At 38.1% G+C, this 20,761-nt stretch overlaps 2 protein-coding genes across 2 annotated transcripts in view; both read right to left on the reverse strand.

The window, feature by feature from the left end:
* The window catches only part of LOC146002159 (uncharacterized), a 41,730-nt gene extending 36,541 nt beyond the window's left edge, over window positions 1-5,189 (reverse strand). Inside the window, exons 1-2 of the mRNA XM_083139877.1 lie at window positions 5,054-5,189; window positions 2,671-2,699 (exon numbers count right to left, since the gene is read on the reverse strand). Of these exons, the coding sequence (XP_082996003.1) occupies window positions 2,671-2,699; window positions 5,054-5,096 (72 nt within the window). The 5' untranslated portion in view covers window positions 5,097-5,189. The remainder of the gene's footprint in view (window positions 1-2,670; window positions 2,700-5,053) is intronic.
* Window positions 5,190-13,889: 8,700 nt separating this feature from the next.
* The window catches only part of LOC146002160 (uncharacterized), a 30,140-nt gene continuing 23,268 nt past the window's right edge, over window positions 13,890-20,761 (reverse strand). The window contains exons 3-6 of the mRNA XM_083139878.1: window positions 17,854-17,888; window positions 16,245-16,510; window positions 15,989-16,050; window positions 13,890-14,011 (exon numbers count right to left, since the gene is read on the reverse strand). Coding sequence (XP_082996004.1) covers window positions 13,890-14,011; window positions 15,989-16,050; window positions 16,245-16,510; window positions 17,854-17,888 — 485 coding nt within the window. The remainder of the gene's footprint in view (window positions 14,012-15,988; window positions 16,051-16,244; window positions 16,511-17,853; window positions 17,889-20,761) is intronic.

A 20,761-nucleotide genomic window follows, 5' to 3' on the forward strand; every position in this document is an offset into this window, starting at 1 on the left:
GGGAAACAACTTGGTGCATGTCATGACAACGTCTGCCTTCCTGGTGACCGCCATCTTCGATCCAACTTCATTTCTTTAAATACCCCACATGCCCCCCTTCCCATTTAAAGAAATGAAGTTGGATCCAAGATGGCGGTCACCAGGATGGCAGACGTTGTCATGACATGCACCAAGTTGTTTCCCCCTAGGCCTAACATATTACTACCATGACCAATAGCTGAAATCTACACTCCCTTTAATTTTATAAGGGGTGGTCAGGGACTTTTGACTCACCCTGTACTTTCACCTACCCTCATCTTTCTACCCTGGTCCTCCTGGTTTCTACCTTCCTCAAAAAAAGAAAAGAAAAACGTGACCATGTTTTAATGTCGAAAAATAATAGACCTCCCCAATGACCCAGTGGTAGAGTCGTCGCCTTGTAATGAAGGGGGTCCCGGGTTCGATATCCGGTGGAGGCACATGGTGGTTTGGATCCCACTTTAAACTGTAGGTCCAGTCTCGATTAGCCTTACTGTGCATAAAGTGGACTTAAAACAAGAGCTCAATCCATCAATCGAAAAATGATAGTATCACTTTTAAAAAACTTTAAGTGTTACTGTTACGTATGTAATTGTTTAATACATACAGTAATCTCTTTTGCTTAAATTGCTACATGATTTTGCAATATATTTATATGATGCAGCAATAACCTCAATTCATTCTTGTCTACCTCTTTTTAAAACAAACTACCACGCACACGGTGGAGGCACATAGTGGCTCGGATCCCACTTTAAACTGTAGGCCCAGTCTGGAGTAGCCTCTCTGTGCATAAAGTGGATATCAAAATAAACTCACACAATCGAACAAATAGAGACGCTTATGTAAACAGAAATAAGGTTTTGAAGCTTATCAAGTAAGTCATCCTGGTGTGGCGCCCCCGAGGACGGCGTCCTAAGGAAATCGCCCCGATCGCAACTGTGGAGACAAATGCAGTGACTATTTTGGCGATAAATTTTCTCACAATTTTAATAATCATCATATTGCCAATTCTTTTAAGGGAACTTTTTGTCAAGTATGTTGCACAATCTGCCTGAATAAAAATGTCTTCCATTCAAAAACATGAAGAGAGATAATTTTTAAATTTGTTACTAATTACTCGACAGAAGTAACTGAGTATATAAGCAAGTACCATCGGTTGAAATAGTAACTAGTTTTACATACTCAAAAAAAAGTGCCTTACAAATAAGTAGTAACTTCAATAAATACTTGAAGTAAAATCAACAATGACTGCTATATTATACAAGCAGAAAGTTCTTTGTTGAAAATTGTCACAGAATATAAATTGCTTTAATGTTATGTCAATCTCTGTATCACAATAAAATCTTCTCAGGATAGCCTGTACGTTATTTATAATGGAAATATATTTCTATAATTTGGTTGCCATCTGCCGACAAAATGAAACAACATTAACGATATTGAGTAATTGTTTCGAAATTGCAATATTTTGAATTCATCTAACACTAGGAACACTGACAAGTTTCTTTGGAAACACTTACCCACTCCACAAATCCAACGTTTATGCGAATTATTTTACTGTTACCTCAGAAGTCCTTTGGCACAAGTTGCCACCTTAAATTTATGCCTCTTCCTTAATTATGACATTCAAAAAGCACTTAAATTTACATCTATTAAATTATGAACATTAAAAATTTCACTTCCCAAACTAAGTGGCAGGTGCAGTGAATGAGAGAAGAAAGTAAGACATAGGAGCAAAAATGAATACAGTAAAACCTCGTTAATCCGGACCGCGATAAGCCGAACTTCGCTTAATCCGGACAGGCAAAAATTCAAGGTTTAAAATGTGGCTAGAAGTCAACAATCGCATTCGTCGTCCGTACTGCATTGTATGTACAGTATTGCTTTACATTTTACTGTACTGAATACTGTATTTAGGCCTATGCCCTTTAAATACATCATAATAAACGTGTTTTGTTGCTATAAACGGAGTTTTAATACACTTTTCACTGTTCTCTTAGGTTATTTCAGTTAATCCGGACTTTCGTTAAGCTGTCAACTTATCCCCTCATTAGTCCGCATTAACGAGGTTTTACTGTATGTAATATTTCAGGTAAATTATGATAAATTTAGACTGTTTTGGCCTATTTTTAGCGTAACGTTATGCATTTAATTGTACGCGTGTGTGTATAAGAACAAGAATGTGTGCGTGTATGTGTGATGGTGTGTATAATATAAACTGTGCTGCCTTTTTGTTTATGTGTGAAAGGGTGCGCATGTTACTGTGTGTGCGTTCATAAACTATATGTTTTTTTCTTGTCGCCTATTCTTTTTAATTTTTTTGTTTCTTTCTTTTATACTTTACTTGTTAACAGATGTATGCAAATGGTTAAATTTAGGAAAAGGCATTAATTAAAGCCTTAACTTCCTCATGTACAAAAGCTGATAAATAAATATGTCATTAACCTTGCGATTTAGTATTTTATCGACAATTTTTTACCACTCTAGCTAAACACGCCGATAAGGATGAAAGCTAAAGTGATGTGGGAGAATAATCACAAAGAAGCATTAACGCAACACCCATGAAACATGACAAGACATTTCATGAAATTTTCTTAATTTAGAACTAAGAAAAAAAAATATTTGTTGTCATTAAATGAATAAAAACAAACTTACTCGGGTAAATGGCGAGCCACTGGCAACCTCTGAAACAAGAAAAGAAATAAATTTAAACAAAATTACAAATATAAGTTACAATTTATAATGACTTAGTTCTGCGCCTATCTAGCTGGTGGAGTCGTTAGTAGCGCGCCACGTATCCCGGCCTGTGCATGCATATTCCTTATCGATTTCAACATACCATCGCGCATCCTCATTTTCACGATTAGCCAAAAGTGGCAGAAAGTCGAAATAAAATAAAAGATATCAATGACTTAGGTTTGTGGTGGCCCATTTACTACAGATATGAAAATTTAATAAAATGTAGCAATAAACTATGTTTCGAGAATCTGTGCACCAAGACTGCACATGACGGTAGAGAAGGGGAGAAAAGAGGGCGGAGCCAAGCAGTGAGCGCTGCTGCTGGTAGCGTCAGTCGTGTTTTCCCCTCCATGCACTCCCTTCCTCTCTCACGCGTTCATTGGCCGAGCTCTCTCGAGTGAATACTTGCTTTTGTTCGCTCCCCTCAGACTCCTGGGACAGAGTGTTAACTACTTATGTAGGACACCCTCCGAGCACACCCTGTATAAAGAATGTGCCCAGTTTGACACACACACATATTTAAGTGTAAAAACTATACAAAAAACTATCAAATCTCCAGTGTAACTGTAAGCATCAGCGAAATAAAATTGAATACATTTTACAAGAATAACTGAAATGAAGTCGTTTTTTTTAAAAAATAGTAACTTTACACAATATTCTTTTTATAACTGATTAAATGAATTGGTTGTTTTTCGAAATGATTTTTTTTAGTAATCCCGTGTGTACTGGACTCCTTACTGAAGGAACTGAATATGCGAGAAATAAACTGTTGTGTGTAGTGGGACATATATTCACATCATTTTAACTTGTCATTGTTAGCGAGAAACGGTACAGAATAGAGAAAAAACAGAAATGTGAGAAAAACATGATAATGCAAGACAAAGAAAGTGAGAGAAAGAGAGTAAGTAAAACACGTAGACAGAGAAAAGACAGAGAGAGAATGAAAGAGCACGAGAGAGAAAACGGTTAAAGAACCAAGACTGGTAAAGAAGAAGAAAGAGAAAAGAGAAACTGAAAAAAGCAAAGAAGTAGGACAGTGTGAAAAGAAGAGAGAAAGAATAAACAAGAAAACACAGGCAAGTGAGGACGAAAGATAGAAAAATAAATAATCTACAATGGATAGAACAAGCAGAAGAATGTACGTACGTAACAAGAGCACAAAAGAATGTGAACATTTGGAATTACAAGGAAAAGACAGAAAGGAAAAAAAGGGAGTAAATAAAAGAGATCAGGGGTGTTGCCACGGTAAACACACTCATACAGTAGAATCAAAAAGGGAGAGGGGCAATGAAGGACGAAAGAGAAATGACAGAAGTAGAGAAACGAAGGAAGAATGGAAAGAGAAAGAAAGAACGAGGCAGAAAGGGAGGAATAAAGATAGAAATACAGGAAAAGATAGAAAGAAATACGAAAGGAAACATCGTCACAAGATAATAAAGAGTTGAAACGAAACAGGAAAGTGAATGTTGGAAAGATGACACGACGTGAAGAAACAGAGAAATACAAAGGAATAATGAAGAAGAAAATAAAGAAAAAGATATAAAATAGAGGAAGAAGGCGAGAGAGAAAATGAGACATAAATGTAAATAAAAAGTTACAGAAACGGGGTAAGCAAGAGAGATTAAGGAAGATGATGACAAGAAGAAAGATGATGAAGTGAAAGAGAATAGTAAAGCATGAACATTTGGGAAGAGAGGACAGAAACAACGAAGTGCAGGGGAAGATACAGAAGCAAAGGAAAATATAGAAGGGAGAGAGAGAGAATGAGATAAAAATAAAACAGAAGTGATAGAAAAACAGGGAAAGAAAGGAATTAAAACGATAGGAAAGCAGGAAGAAAAATACAGAAAAGAGAAAAATATGAAAAGCATAGGATTGCGAAAAGGAAAAATGGAGGATAGAAAGGAATGAAAAGATAAAGAAACAGAGGAATGAAGAAATAAAGAAAGAAAGAAACGATACTTGGAAGAAAAAAAGAGATAAAAGTGACTAGTCAAGAAATAATAAATAAGAAACGGAAAGGAGGGACAGAAAGAGAGGAAACAAGAATGCGCGAGAAAACTATGACTAAGCAGGTTCTACCTAAAATATTTCATGCACACTTGAGATCTCACAAAACGAAAATCTGTTGTGTTGCAGTTATGGTAGCTCATGAACTGTAACTAACGAATCAACTTGAAAACATTTGAGTAACAATACTCGTAAGCTTATTGCTTTTCTGAAAGTGAAGTCCTACGGACTTGCTATTTACTTCATGCCAGGCTGTTCAATTCTAAGATGCTATAAAAGCGTTGCTTACCATACGCCACACAGAGAACCAAAGCTACTAGAAGAACCTTCATGGTGCAGGCTGTCGATCTGAATTGAATCGCCACTCCTTGATGAACCCTGGAATATGAAACTCCGCCACCAACCAACCCTTTTATACCAAAAAACCAAACAAAAACAAATCATTCCAGAAATTTCCCAACGACTCAACCGGACACACGGAACTCTAACCTCGGTCAAGTTTCCCAGACCATTATCCCATCACAACAATGAAATCCGACACATTGTTGCCACCTTCCTCTCTCTTTAACAATGCTTGCATATAGATCACACCACCTTTCATTTTTTTGTTTGTATATTGCTCACAAATGTGGTTCTACAGAACGGTGGGATGAACACAATGCTGATTTCGCCTTTACGTGACGTGAGTTAGTAAGCAAAATGGCGCCCATATTGTCTGTACTTCCTCAGCATTCACATCTCTTGTCCTATTTTTTATGTAGAAAGGATGAAATATATCTTTCAGATCTTTCATATATGTGGTTTATTGAAACCTGAATCCCTAATGTGTTTCTTTTCTATGGTAGAATTAGGCTCCATGAAAAAAAATCTCCATCCATAAAATAGATGCAAAGGTTTTATGAAAGTTTTTAGCCAACTCTATCTCCACAGATACACTATATAGCCAAAAGTCGCTGGACACTCATGTAAACGTGGCAGTAGTGTCATGGTCTGAGGCTGTTTTTCCTGGTTTGGTCAATGGCAATATGAACAGTGGTGTTTATGAGGACATTTTAGACAATAGGCAGGGTCCATTGCATCGTGATTTGAGTACAGTCAGGTGAATTTGCCTAGATGGCCCACTCAAAGCCCCGACTTGAACCCCGTAGAACATCTCTGGGATGAACTGGAGCGTCGGTTGCTTGCCAGATCCACTCGATCGAAATCCACTCATTAACTATTCACGATGCTACAGGACGAATGGGGGGAGGGGAAATCCACCAACAATTTAGTGGGAAGCCTGCCCCGGAGAGTAAATGCTGTAATAATAGCAAAAGTAGGATCGACATTTTATTAATTATCTGGCTGGTGTTTGTGGAATGGGTGGGTGTCCGGTGACTTTTGACTATGTAGTGTAGATTTATCAGGAGGGGTAACTGTCATATCCACAACTCATGTAACGTAAAGGTAGAAATGAAAAATTATAGCTCCTCCCCCCAAGACTGTTTCTACGTTTGTAAGTCTTTTTATATACTCGCCGCACTTAGTACTCCGGCAGTATGTTTCTTAATACAGCATATTTGCAGAAGATTCAACTCAACCTACAAGTTTGTCAATATACTCTGTATAAAACGCACCTTATTACTAACTTCGTTGAACCTGTACATCTTCAGAATTTCACAGTTCTTAACTGTCATGGTAGAATCTGAGCCTTACACTATGTGTCTGTAATCTATGGAGCAAGGCCGCGCATAATGGTAAACAAAGGGAGAAAACGAGTGGGCGAAGCAAAGCGGTGCACGCTGCTCCAAACGGGATATGTGTAGCCTCGTTTTCCCCTCCATGCACCGACTTCTCCTCTCACGCACTCATTGGTCGAGCTGTCTCGAGTCACTACTTCGCAGAGACATGATTTCATTCGCTGGCTCCACAGATACCCGGGACAGATTATAGATTTGTGCATAAATCTCGACGTGCAGAAACCGAGGATCGAAACCGGAACTCCTTGACTATATACAAGGCGACAGCGTTCCGCTAAGCTAGGGTAGGTTCCGGTGTGTGTGTGTGTGTGTGTGTGTGTGTGTGTGTGTGTGTGTGTGTGTGTGTGTGTGTGTGTGTGTGCGTGTGTGTGTGTGTGTGAAACACTCAAATATTTTATTTGCACATTATTTTTCAAAGTCGACTTCAGGTTGATTTGGTAATTTCAGATCAAGAGCCCCAGATCCGTTAATGCAAGGACATTAAGGGGTAATTTTGGGACCAGATCATGCAGTAGCGTACCCAAGGGAGGGTTGATGGGGTCAATCCCCTCTTTTAACAAAAGATTCCTCAAAATATAACGTCAAAAGCATGAAAATAAGGCAAAATGAGGGCTAGTAAACATGATACTTCACTGTGTTTCACGCTGATTTCCCATAATAAAAAATAATACTGATCATGGTGAAAATCTCCTGAAATATGCTTTGACATTAGCAAAATACATAATATTACCCCTGGAAGTGAAATTAGAACACACACAGGTTTTGCTCAACAGGCATTTACTCCCCATGCAATTAAACGAAAATTATCACACCATTCGTCTTTACTAAAAGCTAAACTCTACCAGACGTCATACAGATAAGGCTAACGAGTATGATGTGCTGTTCGACCACTGAAGACAAGACTAGCTGGAGCTGGTTAATTAAAACCTGAAAGGTGACATGGGTAGAAACAATGAGCGCGTATGTGTTCGTTGTGTACTTATCGCATGTTTATGATTTGTGATGGTTGTCACAACTGGAAGACTCTTGCCAGCAATTGGCTCCCAAAATTTTCAGGTTACTAAATTTAAAAACTAAGGATACTTTTCTTAATTTCCTGGGACTTGTGTAGCAAAGTATTGAAGAGCAAATTTTATGATTGCGCAATGTAAGTTATTTAGCAAAATGGTCCTGGACTTTTTTACGGGATGGAAAACTTGTCGATCCTGTCCTGCCTTCCAAAGTATCAAGTTTGATTCTGCCCCTGAAAGTTAAGTTCCAAGTTTGATTCTGCCCCTGAAAGTTAAGTTCCAAGATTGATTCTGCCCCTGAAAGTTAAGTCTCAAAATTGATTCTGTCCCTGAAAGTTAAGTCCCAAGATTGATTCTGTTCCCGAAAGTTAAATTCCAAGATTGATTCTGTCCCTGAAAGTTAAGTCCCAAGATTGATTCTTCCCTTGAAAATAAGTCCCAAGATTGATTCTGCCCCTGAAAGTTAAGTCCCAAGATTGATTCTGTCCCTGAAAGTTAAGTTCCAAGTTTCATTCAGCACCCCAATGGTAAGTCCCAAGATTGATTCTGCCCTTGAAAGTTAAGTCCCAAGATTGATCCTGTCCCTGAAAGTTAAGTCCCAAATTTGATTCTGCTCCCGAAAGTTAAGTTCCAAGATTGATTCCGCCCCTGAAAGTTAAGTCCCAAGATTGATTCTGTCCCTGAAAGTTAAGTCCGAAGATCGATTCTGTCCCTGAAAGTTAAGTCCCAAGATTGATTCTGTCCCTGAAAGTTAAGTCCCAAGATCGATTCTGTCCCTGAAAGTTAAGTCCCAAGATTGATTCTGTCCCTGAAAGTTAAGTCCCAAGATTGATTCTTCACTTGAAAGTTAAGTCCCAACATCGATTCTGTCCCTGAAAGTTAAGTCCCAAGATTGATTCTGCTGCCGAAAGCTAAGTCCCAAGATTGATTCTGTCCCTGAAAGTTAAGTCCCAAGATTGATTCTTCCCTTGAAAATTAAGTCCCAAGATTGATTCTGTCCCTGAAAGTTAAGTCCCAAGTTTGATTCTGCTCCCGAAAGTTACGTCCCAAGTTTGATTCTGTCCCTGAAAGTTAAGTCCCAAGATTGATTCTGCTGCCGAAAGCTAAGTCCCAAGATTGATTCTGTCCCTGAAAGTTAAGTCCCAAGATTGATTCTTCACTTGAAAGTTAAGTCCCAAGATTGATTCTGTCCCTGAAAGTTAAGTCCCAAGATTGATTCTGCTGCCGAAAGCTAAGTCCCAAGATTGATTCTGTCCCTGAAAGTTAAGTCCCAAGATTGATTCTTCCCTTGAAAATTAAGTCCCAAGTTTGATTCTGCCCCTGAAAATTAAGTCCCAAGTTTGAATCTGCCCCCAAAAATTAATTCCCAAATTTGATCTCTGAAAGGTCGTTCGTTCTGTATCTTCGCAACCAGACCACCTGCAATGGTATGAGATGAGTTTTGGAATGTTCTTGACCCAACTAGTGCCCATGACCAGGCGAATTAGGGTATTTTAAAATGCAGACGATAAAAATGAAGCAGACAAATATGAAACGAACAATCACATGAAAATTACTCCCAATATATGCACATTAACCTAAAATATGCACTAACGTCCCAAATATGCATTTATATGCACTATAAAACTTTACCAGAGAAATCCACATCAAGTGAAATGGATAAATCCGTTGAGAGCATATGAATCTTCTTTAAGGGAAAAAAAAACATGCAAAATATGCAAAAAATCCGCCCCCTAGCCGTAATTTACCCATTAAATTGTCCTGTAACGAACAAAATGCGTAAAAATTTATCTTTCTTCGTCAATTCGATAAATACTCACTGAAACCATTAATACACATCGAAAATTATTGCAAGCTGCTCCATAGCTGTATTTTATTCATGTTTGTTTTTACAAAATCCTTTTTACACTTCCCCCATACTGAACGTTCATGTAGAGAACAATTTTCTTGTTTAATGCTTAAAAAGCATCCGCATGAATGAAGTTAATACACAGTATAAGATTTGCGTCTGTTTCGCTTCTTGTACAAAAGTTACACATTTTGAAAATAATCTCGTTTGCGTGACGTTTTGGACACCCTGTATATCAAAACGTCGATAGGGCGTATGCGTGCCGCGCAGGGTAACCCGGTTCGATCCCGGACTGGTGATTTCGGGTGCGATATTGCCAGCAAAGTGTATGCATGGAGTGGCTCTGGGGTTCACCCAGCTTTCAATAAATGAAGGGCAAAGGCAGCTGGAGCATGGCGCTTATCACATCACGTCATCAAGTAGCGGAGTTTTTTTAAATTTTGTAAGTTAAATATGTAAATTAGTCTCTGATGCACAGAGAGGGGAAATATAGGAGGGGCAAAGAGCATTGGTGCCATGAAACTTTCAATTCGTCTAATACAGTCATTTTTGGCAAGTATAAGCCTAAACGGCGCTGTTTCGTACTCACAAATACTATAAAACTGATAGGAAATGTTTTTCTTCTCCGATTGAACTTTCATCAAGGCTTTTGCTACCCTCCTAATCAGAGGGCCTACGCACAACTGTGGGCAATTGTACGGAATGTCACGCCGATTTTGTTGCACTGTGGGCAAATAAACTGGATGCAGGCATAAACTGCCGACACTTTTATTACTACTGCCCCTTTACTTGCATGCAAAGTGAAATAAAGTTGCTGATGCATCAAAACAGGTGTCCGTCGAATAATACGATATTTTTACAAACAATACCACTTATATTCGTAATGCACATGCAAAATGAAATGAGAAAAGGGTAGGTGAACCAAAAGTGGCTCTAGTTAAGCAATTTACAAACATCTAATGAGAGATAGATTTCTGAAATTACGAGAAATAACTCCTATATATAATTAATAACATGTACCAAATGGATATTTTGTAACATTCCTCGTAAATTTTTGTAAAAAAAAGAATTACAAACCCGTTACATCTGTTCCCAAGGTGGCCCACGGCTTATAGTTGGCTTAGAAAATGATGCTTGTGCTCAAGGAAACATGTTCATTCACGTTTGTGCATCTTATTAGAGAACATCGTTGGTGTCAAACTTTTGTTTGTTGACATGCATTATATACAGTAACGATGAATAGCCGACCTCCGTGGAGGACTGGTCCGCACAATCCCTACGACGTCAGGGGGTCCACAAGAACTTAATTAAAATGGCTGCTGGCAGCCCAAGACAGTTCGTTTTCTGCATGGTGCACCTGAGGGGAACTGGGTACATTAATGTAAAGCCATTTGTTAGCTGTGTTGAATACTAACATGATTTTCGTAATGTGGACCACTTTGGAAACACGGGCTATCTTTGGTTCACCTACCTTATATATAACATTCACGAAATAGCTTTTGTGATTTAGTCACTATCAGTGACCTTTTCCTAATAAGCGCGAATATGCAAGCATTTTTGGAATCTAGTTTTCATTTATTTCAGTGTAAAGCTTTCCGGATTTCACCGAATATGACGTCATTTTTGGTTCACCAGAAGTGAACCAAAGTCGATCGCCGTCCTTGACTTCTAAAATTAAGACATGACCTATTCGAGATGTCTAAAACTGACAAAAAACAAAAAAACATTGAATTCAACAGCGAAAATGACTTCATCATTCCAGAACGGCTACATCATGATTGTAATCGCTTGATCATTTTGGTTAGATTTTTATCGGGCAACCATCCTACATGATGCAATATTTCTCCCCATCCTTTTTTTCATAAAAGTGTCAAATACTCTTTGAGGCGGATATTCTGTGTCATGGCGGCTGAAGAGTTCATCAGCTTCCCATGACTCCACAGAGTACGTGACTATTCATTAATCACGTGACCTTGTTCGAGAACAACAAGATGCCTTGCAATTCAGGGGTATTGAATGTTCAGTGCCATTTCCTTGTCGACAACAATGCAAAGAAGAAAAAATGACAACAATTACTCCTCGCTGTAGTTACAGCAAAGGTCATATTATTGGACTACTTAGTTGAAAAAATGAAGCACAGATAAACTCACTTCATGTAGAGAAATTTGAAAGATTTAATGCTTTGTGATACACATTGCATTGTTATACACACCGCAAGTACTGTCATGGGCGTCCGGAAGGGGGGCAAGGGGGGCCACGGCCCCCCCTGGAAAATGAATCTGCCTCTAAAAATTATATAATTCAGACATAATTTCATTACAATCACAGTAATGTATGTAAATTATTATAAATTCGTTGATGAAACATGATAATTTCAGACTGAAACAGTGTTTTTTGAGGGTACATCACTATTTTTGAGGAAAATATGTCCTTTGCCACCCCCTGGAAAAAAATTACGTTGCTCGCCCCTCCTGGAAAAAATCCTGCGGACGTCCATGAGTACTGTCAGTGCTTCGTATGACTATGGACGTCCGGAAGGCGGGGCAAGGGGGGGCCACCCACTCCCCTGGAAAATGGTTGATTGATTTGAGTGTTTGAAGTGCACTTTGTGCACAATAAGGCTAATGGGGACTGGGCCTACAGTTTAAAGTGGGATCCGGACCACTATGTACCCCCACCGGGTATCGAACCCGGGACTCCTTGATTACAAGGCGACGACGCTACCTCTGGAAAATGAATGTCCACCTGAAAATTATATATTTCACACATACTTTCATTTCAGCCACAGTAATTTATGTTATATATTATAGATACGTTGAAGGAACATGATAATTTCAGACTGAAATAGTGTTTTTTGAGGGGGCATAACTACTATGGGGGAAAATATGCCTCCTTTGCCCCCCTCGAAAAAATACCTTGCTTGCCTCTCCCTGGAAAAAATCCTGCGGACGTCCATGCGTACCCAAGTAACCATCACCGTTGGGCCAACGCCAGTTTTTACGTGGGAAAGGTTGGCTTTGCGTTGGTTAGCAAATTGACGTTGGTCGTACTTTAGGTCAACGGTGGTTGCCAACGTTTGGCCTACCATGAAAACGTGAGTCAAAATCAGTTTTATAATCAACTTTTTAATGCTAAGACAACTTTCACGAGAATGCTGAAAATTCTAGAGTGTAAAATAAGTGACATGTACCAGTTTTTTTTTTTTTCGAAGTCACAGCACATACTGGAAATATAATCCATTCTTTAGTTTTCAGTACGTTGGGCCAACGTAGTAAAACCATACGTTGGGCCAACGTAGTGAAATCATACGTTGGGCCAACGTAGTAAAATCACACGTTGGGCCAACGTAGTGAAACCATACGTTGGGCTAACGTAGTAAAACCATACGTTGGGCCAAAGTAGTAACACCATACGTTGGGCCAACGTAGTGAAAACATACGTTGGGCCAACGTAGTGAAACCATACGTTGGGCCAACGTAGTGAAACCATACGTTGGGCCAACGTAGTAAAATCATACATTGGGCCAAGGTAGTAAAATCATACGTTGGGCCAACGTAGTAAAACCATACGTTGACCCAACGTAAAAACACACGTTGGCCGAACGTTGGGAACCACGGCCAAAATCACCGTTGGGCCAACCGTTGGCCAACCTTTTTCAGTACGGTTGGCCCAAACGTTGGGCAAACCACGTTTGGCCTTTACCTTTGGTTCCTTTTGAGCCCATTTTAATTTCTTCTTCTGTAGAATTCCTTTATCACTCTTATTTCTAAACTTCAAACCGCGTGGTTTATGAAATTACCATGCTGCTCCGAAGATACAATTAAAGAACACCCTTACAACAACCAGAATTAATATTATTTCCTTTGTTATAACCAAACAAACAGCATAAATAACACGTTAAACAATGTACGTATTGTTCCAGCATTTTTGCGAATGTGCAAAGAATCGTGCGGCCACCTATTGTTGGGACACAGTAAAGTAAAGGATTGTGGGATACAAGATTATATCGAAGCAGACAAACAGTTTAATCTCATAAAAAGCTATAACAATCGTCAAATATATTTAGTTGCAACACTTTCTAAACAAGGAAATGTGCTTATTTTTTACAATGAGTTCAATAATTTGGCCAATACTGTAGGTTAATGTGTGATTAACACATACCCTTAGTCGGCCTCCGTGGCGTAGTGGTTATGTCGCCAGGGGTCACGGGTTTGAATCCCGGCCTGGGCATGGCTCTTTGGGGTGTCCCTTCATCAATTTCGTCATATCATCACTCATCCTAATCTTCGCCAAACGTGGCGAATAATAAATAAACCAAATCAATCAATAGAACAAATATTTCGTCATTTTACAATCTCGTCAAATAAAATAATAACTAATAATAATAATGCTTTTACACGGCTAAGTGGCAAGACGCTATTCCAACAAAAAAACATTCCGAATTTAAAAAACTGAAGAAAATTCACAAACAGATAGAATAGAATCACATGTATTTAAATGCACGTTTGATTGTATTTTATTGTGTCATTACAAATTTTGAGTGCTGTATGGAAGAAATAAGGTGTGTTGTCCAAGTTTTGGTCTCATCTGCTTATTAATATCTGATCCATCATCTTCATCAGTTAGTTGTCGATGTTCCCTGAAAGTGCCTGAAAAATATAAAAATACGTTTATTATCCTAACAAAAGTTTGGAATAATAGCTAGTGTGTATGAATCCGAGAGAAAGAAATTGCGAGGAATAGAAGCAGAGAGAAAAATAAATAGATTAGATAAAACGGACTCTCCTAAATAAAACGACAGAAGATGGATAGAGTCAAAAGCTGTCTGTGGTCTAATCAATTGTGGATAAAGAAAGGACAGAGCAATAAGCCATACGATAAAGAGAGTGAGAAATAGAAAAATGAAGGGAGAGATAGAGAGAGACAGACAGAAATAGAGAAAAGTGATAGGGAGGGAACGAGGAAGAGAGAGAAAGAGACACAGAGGGAGAAAGGAATGTAAAGAAACAGCAGGAGATACAGAGAGAAAGAGAAAATGACAGCAAAAGAGATACAGAGGGAGAGAAAGATAAAACTAGGATGAAAAAGTGACAGCAAGAGATATACAGAGAGAGCGAAATAGAGGGAGAAAGATAAAACTAGGAAGAGAAAGTGACAGCAAGAGAGATACAGAGAGAGCGAAATAGAGAGAGAAAGGCAAAACTAGGAAGAGAAAGTGACAGCAAAAGAGATACAGAGAGAGCGAAATAGAGAAAGATAAAACTAGGATAAGAAAGTGACAGCAAGAGAGATACAGAGAGAGAAAGATAAAACTAGGAAGAGAAAGTGACAGACACAGATAAAAAGACAGAGAGAAAGGAAGACAAAGAAACAACAGGAGAGATATAGAAAGCAAGAAATAGATAGAGACAGAGAAAACGAGGAAGAGAAAGTGACGGACATAGAGAAAAAGACAGAGAGAAGGAAACTGACAGGGAGAGATAGAGAGAGAAAGAGAGGGAACGAGGAAGAGAGAGAGTAAGACACACAGAGAAATATACGAAGAATTGACACAAACAATGCCCAATGACTGTCCTCCATACAGCGTGGGTGGCGGATTTCAGGAGAGAAAAAGCACAGAAGATGAGAAAAGGCCAGGAAGACCCAGAACAGTAATGATTGAGGGAATTGTTGACAGTGTCCACGGTCTGATCCTTGCAGACAGGAGGATTGGTCTGCAATGTATAGCTGACACCCTAGGCATCAGTTTAGAGTGAGTGCCTTTCATTGTGCATGACAAATTGAAGATGATGAAACACTTTCTGTCAAGTGGTTGCAAAAACTATTGACAGCTGAGTACAAGTAGAAGGGACACTGTTGAACCACTTTTCCCACAATGCAGCCAGTGTTATTGAACCAATAGTGAAACTGCATGAAACTCCATTGCATGTATGATCCTAAAACAAAATGTCAATCCGTGTAGTGGTGCCATATCTATTTAGAGACATGTGTGGGTGGGTATTGATGATACTACTACCTTGCGTGGAATAATTCTTCTCTAGTTGTGTAAAATGTTTCAACCAGTTGTTTTTTTTAATTCACACATGATCATTTAAATTTAGATTAATATACATTAAATTATCTATATTTAAATACAACCTTTGATCAATAAATACGGCGAATGAATTGCTGGCGTACGGTGTAGTTGGTACTACTGGTTGACGGTCAGGTCAGTGAATCCCTACGTCTGTCAGTCATCGTTCGCGAAGCCGTATGGTTGGCCAGACGTGCAGTTTGTGTGTACGCGTTGTGGAAGTAAAGTGCAGTGCACCGACGCTGTTATGGGTGAAATGGAGCAACGTACGAACGTGACATTCTGCTCCAAACTGGTATCTGCCGCACGATAATGCACGTACAACAGTTCCTGGCACGTAAGGTGGTTGTTGTACTCCATCACCACCCTTATTCACCAGATCTGGCCCCTGCCGATTACTTCCTTTTCCCTCGCTTGAAGAAACACTTGAAAGGACAACGGTTTTCGGACATAGCCGACATCCAACGCAATGTGAACGCTGAACTCAACCGCATCACACAGGCTTCGCCCAAAGCATGCGAGACCTCTATACGCGTTCTCAGAAGTGCATTACCATTGGAGGCGATTATTTTGAAGAACAATAAGCTGTATTCCTGCATACATGTACCGCCTGTCCTGCAAATAAATCATGAAATCAATCATTCAATCTTTCACTGTATTTATTGATCACAAGTTGTATCAACATTTAGATGTGTGAATATTCAGTGCTCCTCTCAAAATCGTCCGGTGGTTCTTGAGTGCGTGCGTGCCTGTGTGCGTAAACAAAGACATGTGCATTTACTTGGTGAGACAAACAAATGGTTACTTACGTATTATAGTATCTTCGTAAGAACGCCGGGACCGCTCGTGCAAGTCTCTTGCCTAACTGATATATTTCCACAATTGGTTCACGATGTGTTTCCAAAAATTGCTTGCATGTACTGAAGACGGTTAAGGCCGTTGACAACATTCCACCCTGTTCTCCACCCGATTGGGACTCCTGATTCTGCCGACCGCCCCCTCTGCCCCCCCTAGGTGAGGGCATTGCTCGTCTCTTCTCCCTCGATTCAGCCGCTCCCATCGCCTCCAAGAGTTCCTGTAAATCGACAACAATTGAACCGCCATACTTGTTTATCCTTATCGGCAGGGTGCGGATTTTTATGACGTCATATTTTTAATCTGGTCTGATACGTTAATCAAGACACGTCTCTACTTTTGATAAAACGACCATTCAAGTTCTGTTGGTCGTATAAGTAGATGTTTGTACCATATTTGGCTATATGTGGAAAGTTTTCACCATATTTGACTATATTTTGACACGTTTGGGTCATATTTAGGGTGTCTTTAATAATCCATGAGATACTGTTCATAAAATTATGCTTGAGTATGATTACATGTACGAGAATTACATTCTGTCACTTACAAAAACTTACCAGATGAAGAAAAATAACAATTTTTCTAGGAAATTCGTTGTGAATCAACGAAATGGTACTTTCATTTCTTCCACAAAATTAATTAACTCAGATCATATTTTATCTTCATGTAAAGTCAACAATATGTTGTAAAGTAAATTTTACAGCAAAAGAAAATAATCATTTTGTAATATGCTTAATTAAAGGTAGGTTTTGTATTTTTGAATCATATTTTTATGATATATTTTAATCTTTAAGTGACATTTTGAGTCATAAAAATCAGAATCCTGCTTGTCATGGATTACTTTACCAAGAAACAGACACGCCCATTACATACAGCAGGTTGCTGGCTTAAAAATAACGCAGATACTAATTCTGCAAAAGTTAACTCAGAGTTACTGGTTTGAAAAATAAATCAATTACATTCACTGATATTTTTTAAAGTAACTTAGTAAAAAAGTAACTCATTTTGAATAAAAAGAATGACTAAGTTACAGTTATTGAAATTGGAAAATTAATTATGAAAGTTACTAATTTTGAAAAGAAACTAATCTACGGTTTATTAACTTTGAAATATTTTTTACGGTTACTTATTTTGAGAAAATAACTCAGTTACGGTTACTCGTTTTGAAAAATAAATCTTCTACAGTTATTTCATTTGAAAACTATGCTGCGATTACTAATTTTGAAAGTAACTCGTTTGCAATTAATCATTTTAAGAAAAGAAAAACAGTATAATTGGGCCTAATTATCATTTTGCAAGAGCATTGCCGAAATTACATTAGTTTTAGTAATAAATATGAATGAGTAAATTTATGTAGATATTATTGAATTACTTACTGGAGATTTGTGTAGATAAACTAGTGTTCATTAATAAATACTTCTAATAATTTTAAAATGTCACATGTGCTTTTAGTTACCTTTTTGAATTCAATAAAAATTACTAACATTTACAATAAAGTTTCAAACTATATAAAAGGCTAGCATATAGTATGACAAAAATAAGAATTTAAATATGATATCTTACCATTTCATATGCTTCATAGGGACTCAAGTTTACATCTGGAAAGTTAAACATATTTTTAATATGTATTTTTAAATATACATAGTAATAATTTAATAAATACATTTAAATATGTTTAGTAAATAATCAGTGACAGACGATAGAATCATACAAATGTTTAGATCGGAATAATAATTTGATCCATATTACGTTGTATAATGACTTCTGCTGAATGTTGATTGTATCCCTGTGAGAAGAATCGTAGATTTTCAGCACAAATTTAATTTTTCGGTTTAATGGTCAATATATTGTGTGTACAATTGTCTACTTTCGACTCCAATGTTTGTACTGAGTAACCCTTGTTTCGAAATATTTTATTGTACTCCTCATAAGCTCTCTCTATCTGTGTGTGTGTGTGTTTGTTTTTGAAGCAAATACAAGATTGATTTATGAAACAGGTTCGTGAATGTCAATGATGAAATGCTGAAGGTCTTACGCATATACGCACGCACACGCACACACCCACCCACCCACCCACACACACACACATATATATACATACATATTTGTGTATGTATATATATATATATATATATATATATAAATATACATTATATAGTACATACATAAACACACACACACGCACACATATAGGGTGTCGCAAAACAACTTCAACAACGATTGGGTGCTGGTAGATATCATAAAAACAAGTAACGTTCCCTTATAAACATTACCTCGAAAAAGCTTAATTCCTGCGATATAACCCCTTAAAATCTAACCTGTATGTATGCAACCCAGCACAGCAAACTATTGCTCTGATATAACGCGTGGCAGGAATGATGAAATCGACGAACGAACAAATTCATATAATAATGTTATTAGCAGCCTCTTTTCGAATACACAGACTCTAATGATTGATTGATTGATTGACTTATTGTTTTCAGTCCACTTTATGCACAGCAAGGGTAATCGGTACTGGACCTACAGTTTAAAGTGGGATCCGAACCACTACGTGGCTCCACCGGGTATCGAACCCTGGACCCCTTGATAACAAGGCGACGACACTGCGCTATCAGGGAGGCCTGCCCCACAGATTCTAATGTTATAACAATTTATTAGGAAAATATACCTCGGTATGTTAGCGTAATTTCTAATCAAGTCCAACACATAATACGGGGCAAGCCCCTTACTGAAAGGAAAATAATGTTAAATGCTCTTGCAATAAAATGAAAAACGCCGTTTAAACATTAATTAATTCAATTCAGAATAAAACCAATTAAGGATCAACGCCTTATTAAGAACTGAAACCAAATTATCCACACTTATGTAAAGTGCCTAGTTGTACAGTGCGCTCAGAATGCACAATGTCAAAACACAAGACAAAGGAATATTTATCCGATTACGTATAGTGATCGACACGCGTTCGCTACCGAAGGTTCTGGATTCGAGTCCCTGCCTGCATAAACGTGTCCCTGGTTCGTAGTTGCGGTTTGGCTGAAAAGGCGGAAAGGTTAAATGAAATACACGAGATTTATCCTGGAAACTGATTCGCATGTCAGACGCTTGCTCGTTTCCTGCAAAAGGGTGAATTACAGGTTGAAATTTCAATGCTAGTTTAGTAAATGTGATGCTAGGGTATGGACACAGCATATAATCAAGTCGTTTACATAGAATAGTAAAAATAATAATAACATAACATTAAGACAGTAGCGCCGATTAGAGGGGGCAGGGGGAAGTTGCTCCACCACTACTAGCCACTTTTGTCCCCGCACCATGGTAAATCTTATCTACGTACAAAGGAAAATATACTGTGTTTCCCCCCCATTTTTAGCCCCTTGTTCCCCGGGTTTGGAACCCAATCGCCGCCACTGCATTAAGACGTTGAAATCTCCAACTATAGAACGATTTGAAATCCGACGAATAATTCTGAAACAGCCTGTGTTGTTTAAACATTTCCATTTTACCTTCTATAAATTAATAGCTAAAACAAACTAATCATATTTGAGAAAATGGCTTAGGTTGGCTTTGCACTGTTATTTCATTACGCGCCGGTCACCTTCATTCTCCAAAGGTAAAATGACTGATATTATTTTCTGAATATCAAGATGTTCGCCGTTGTTCATGGTGTTGACTAAGCTCTCACTGCTGTTATCACACTACGACTGTGATATGATCCATAATTTATGTGACGTCACAACTTTAAAATATGTCACTGATATATTATATTTTTATGAAAGGACACGTAAATGTTGTGTTATTGTATGTAATTTTGCACCTTGTTTGTAATGTATAACTCTTGTTTAATGTTTATTGTATTTTATGCTCTATTATGAGTAGTGTACTGTATCTTTATGTTTGCGAGAGTGCACTATGTGAATTTGTATTTCTAAACATGTGTAGATGTCAGTTTTGTTGATAGTATCCTTTTGTAGATAGTGAATGATTCATCTGTACTTGAATCTGTGTTCTCGAAAATAGTATAAAAGCGAGGATATCGCATAAGAAATATCACGCTTTCGCTACGGATCGACGAAGATTTTAAATTTAAGAAGAACTCCTCGGTGTTGTGCATACATCTTGGTATGGTAGTTCGGGACGCAAGCTAGGCCTATGTGATCATAGGTACGCCGATAGCCATGCATTGATGATATGCACAATACTGCAACCATTCTACGTTAAATAATAAAGCTAGCCTAATGATTAATTTGGACTAAAAGGCTAAAAAGCAAATATTGGCTCGGTTATTATTGCATATCTCTTGGTGTGGTAGTTCGGGGCGCAAGCTACGTAGGTGTGTGTGATCATAGGCATGCCGATAGCCACGCATTCAGTTTATGCGTTTTAGTTGAGTCAATTCAACGACAAAGCGAAATCCTCGCCTTCGTCTGAAGTATAGTTGCATTATAATTGCAATAAATAAAGAATAAAACCT

Source organism: Lepisma saccharinum, chromosome 18 (genome assembly GCF_977018435.1).
Source record: "Lepisma saccharinum chromosome 18, izLepSacc3.1, whole genome shotgun sequence".
In the NCBI taxonomy this organism is placed as follows: domain Eukaryota; kingdom Metazoa; phylum Arthropoda; class Insecta; order Zygentoma; family Lepismatidae; genus Lepisma; species Lepisma saccharinum.